This window comes from Taurulus bubalis (genome assembly GCF_910589615.1).
Source record: "Taurulus bubalis genome assembly, chromosome: 19".
Taxonomy (NCBI): domain Eukaryota; kingdom Metazoa; phylum Chordata; class Actinopteri; order Perciformes; family Cottidae; genus Taurulus; species Taurulus bubalis.
In genome coordinates this window covers 342,501-345,638 of record NC_136607.1, presented here as the reverse complement: position 1 = coordinate 345,638, position 3,138 = coordinate 342,501, and the positions used below count along the sequence as shown (strand labels likewise).

General features: G+C 45.4%; 1 protein-coding gene across 1 annotated transcript in view; it reads left to right on the top strand.

The window, feature by feature from the left end:
• Positions 1–549: 549 nt before the first annotated feature.
• Positions 550–3,138, top strand: part of pip5kl1 (phosphatidylinositol-4-phosphate 5-kinase-like 1) — a gene marked incomplete at its 5' end in the record, with an annotated part of 16,685 nt that continues 14,096 nt past the window's right edge. The window contains one exon of the mRNA XM_079234697.1: positions 550–762. Within this exon, the coding sequence (XP_079090823.1) occupies positions 550–762 (213 nt within the window). The remainder of the gene's footprint in view (positions 763–3,138) is intronic.

Genomic DNA, 3,138 nt, shown 5'->3' with positions numbered 1-3,138 from the left:
TGGGCTCCTGGTTAAAGGTTGTGGATGATAGAACACAGAAAAATAACTTCTCTCCTATCTTCACTTTCCCAAGTCCGATTTTAATCTAAGAACACTCTTTTAATGGTTAGAGCCCATGGGAGCCGTCTAAAGACCACTTTAGATTGACATTCGCTGGATTCAATATACACTAGTTCAAGGTCTGTCCAAAGGCATTACACATGTACAGACAGCCTTTAGGCGCGCAAAAGGTTTTCATTAAGGTTCATTTGCATGTACAGTAATGAAGATTGACGTATAAATGAATGTGTTTGCATTAAGAGGTGTGGTTGTGGGAGGGCCGGTTTCCTCCCATCACCACAGCACAGCTCACCAGCGTACTATTCCTTTGTGTTGGTTTCCATAGATACCCTGTTGGACTCAACGGACAGTCAGCTGTTTGTCTCTGGCCTCCACTGGCTCTTTGATTTATTTTGCTGGAGCTTTGAAAGCCTCTTCTGTGTTAACAGTGCAGTGCTCAGGGTTCGGGTAGTCACTCATTTTGGATCTGTGTATTGGTTCGTATCCCAGATGGAGATGTCAGCGGCTGCCGGTGGCCTGGGGACGTCCGGGCAGCGGCAGCGCTCCGGCACGGTGAAGAGGAGGCGCTGGGGAGGTCTGAGGCAGCAGTGGAAGCTTCTGGGCGTGTTTGAGATCGACCAGCAGCACGAGTTCTACAGCCTGGCCTGCATGATGAAGGAGGGGCTGGCAGCAGCCACCCAGAACAACATCGATGCACCTACAGTGAGTATGGTCACATCCTGGTTATGCAACACTTAACACCTAATGGAAGTGTGAAGGGTCGTAGGAGTACAGGCAGCCTCACTTGAACTGTAAGAGGGGATCAGTCAGTTATCTATGAAGCCCACATTGTTTGCTGGACACCTCGGCAAGCAGAGAGTGATCAAAGGTCCTCCTGAGAGCCGGCTGTCAGGAGGACCTTTGATCACTGGACCAAACCCTTTAGCTGACGTGTCTATCTGTCTATTCAATAACTGTGGTTGTATTGCCCATTATGACGATGTTACACATCAATGAGCATAATCAATGAGATAAAGTTCCATTATTTGTCAGGTATTTAATTCACTGGACTGACAAAAACCTGACAGCACATCTGATTATTTTATGTAAACTGTTTCTTAATAAAATTGCCAGAGAACGTAAAGAATATCAAATGAAATATACAATGACAATTTTTTTCATATCCGTAAGCTAACTCATCCCAAACATCCCATCCACACCACGACCATGCATGTGCTTGTCTTTCTAGCTCTGTAAAGGTTGTGAACACATGACTGAACCCTAAGTATTGCCATTCATTAAAATGTCATGCTCTTTTGAATTGAATACGTTTCGAAGCTGCAACACAGATGTTCAGGGCAGAGTGAAAGAAACATGGAATCACATACATGAGTCTGGATGGTTGCTTACTGTTTCTACATCAGCGGTTTATTGGTTCAAGACCGAGCAGCAGCATCTTGTTGAAGCTAACGGTTTATTAGTTCATGACCGAGCAGCAGCATCTTGTTGAAGCTAACGGTTTATTGGTTCATGACCGAGCAGCAGCATCTTGTTGAAGCTAACGGTTTATTAGTTCATGACCGAGCAGCAGCAGCATCTTGTTGAAGCTAACGGTTTATTGGTTCATGACCGAGCAGCAGCAGCATCTTGTTGAAGCGAACGGTTTATTGGTTCATGACCGAGCAGCAGCAGCATCTTGTTGAAGCTAATGGTTTATTGGTTCATGACCGAGCAGCAGCATCTTGTTGAAGCTAACGGTTTATTGGTTCATGACCGAGCAGCAGCATCTTGTTGAAGCTAACGGTTTATTGGTTCATGACCGAGCAGCAGCATCTTGTTGAAGCTAACGGTTTATTGGTTCATGACCGAGCAGCAGCAGCATCTTGTTGAAGCTTACGGTTTATTGGTTCATGACCGAGCAGCAGCAGCATCTTGTTGAAGCGAACGGTTTATTGGTTCATGACCGAGCAGCAGCAGCGTCTTGTTGAAGCTAACGGTTTATTGGTTCATGACCGAGCAGCAGCAGCATCTTGTTGAAGCTAACGGTTTATTAGTTCATGACCGAGCAGCAGCATCTTGTTGAAGCTAACGGTTTATTGGTTCATGACCGAGCAGCAGCATCTTGTTGAAGCTAACGGTTTATTGGTTCATGACCGAGCAGCAGCATCTTGTTGAAGCTAACGGTTTATTGGTTCATGACCGAGCAGCAGCATCATCTTGTTGAAGCTAATGGTTTATTGGTTCATGACTGAGCAGCAGCATCATCTTGTTGAAGCTAACGGTTTATTGGTTCATGACCGAGCAGCAGCAGCATCTTGTTGAAGCTAACGGTTTATTGGTTCATGACCGAGCAGCAGCAGCATCTTGTTGAAGCTTACGGTTTATTAGTTCATGACCGAGCAGCAGTATCTTGTTGAAGCTAACGGTTTGTTGGTTCATGAACGAGCAGCAGCAGCATCTTGTTGAAGCTAACGGTTTATTAGTTCATGACCGAGCAGCAGCAGTATCTTGTTGAAGCTAACGGTTTATTGGTTCATGACCGAGCAGCAGCAGCATCTTGTTGAAGCTTACGGTTTATTAGTTCATGACCGAGCAGCAGTATCTTGTTGAAGCTAACGGTTTATTGGTTCATGACCGAGCAGCAGCAGCATCTTGTTGAAGCTAACGGTTTATTGGTTCATGACCGAGCAGCAGCATCATCTTGTTGAAGCTAATGGTTTATTGGTTCATGACTGAGCAGCAGCATCATCTTGTTGAAGCTAGCGGTTTATTGGTTCATGACCGAGCAGCAGCAGCATCTTGTTGAAGCTAACGGTTTATTGGTTCATGACCGAGCAGCAGCAGCGTCTTGTTGAAGCTAACGGTTTATTGGTTCATGACCGAGCAGCAGCAGCATCTTGTTGAAGCCTACGGTTTATTAGTTCATGACCAAGCAGAAGTATCTTGTTGAAGCTAACGGTTTATTGGTTCATGACCGAGCAGCAGCAGCATCTTGTTGAAGCTAACGGTTTATTAGTTCATGACCGAGCAGCAGCAGCATCTTGTTGAAGCTAACGGTTTATTGGTTCATGACCGAGCAGCAGCAGCATCTTGTTGAAG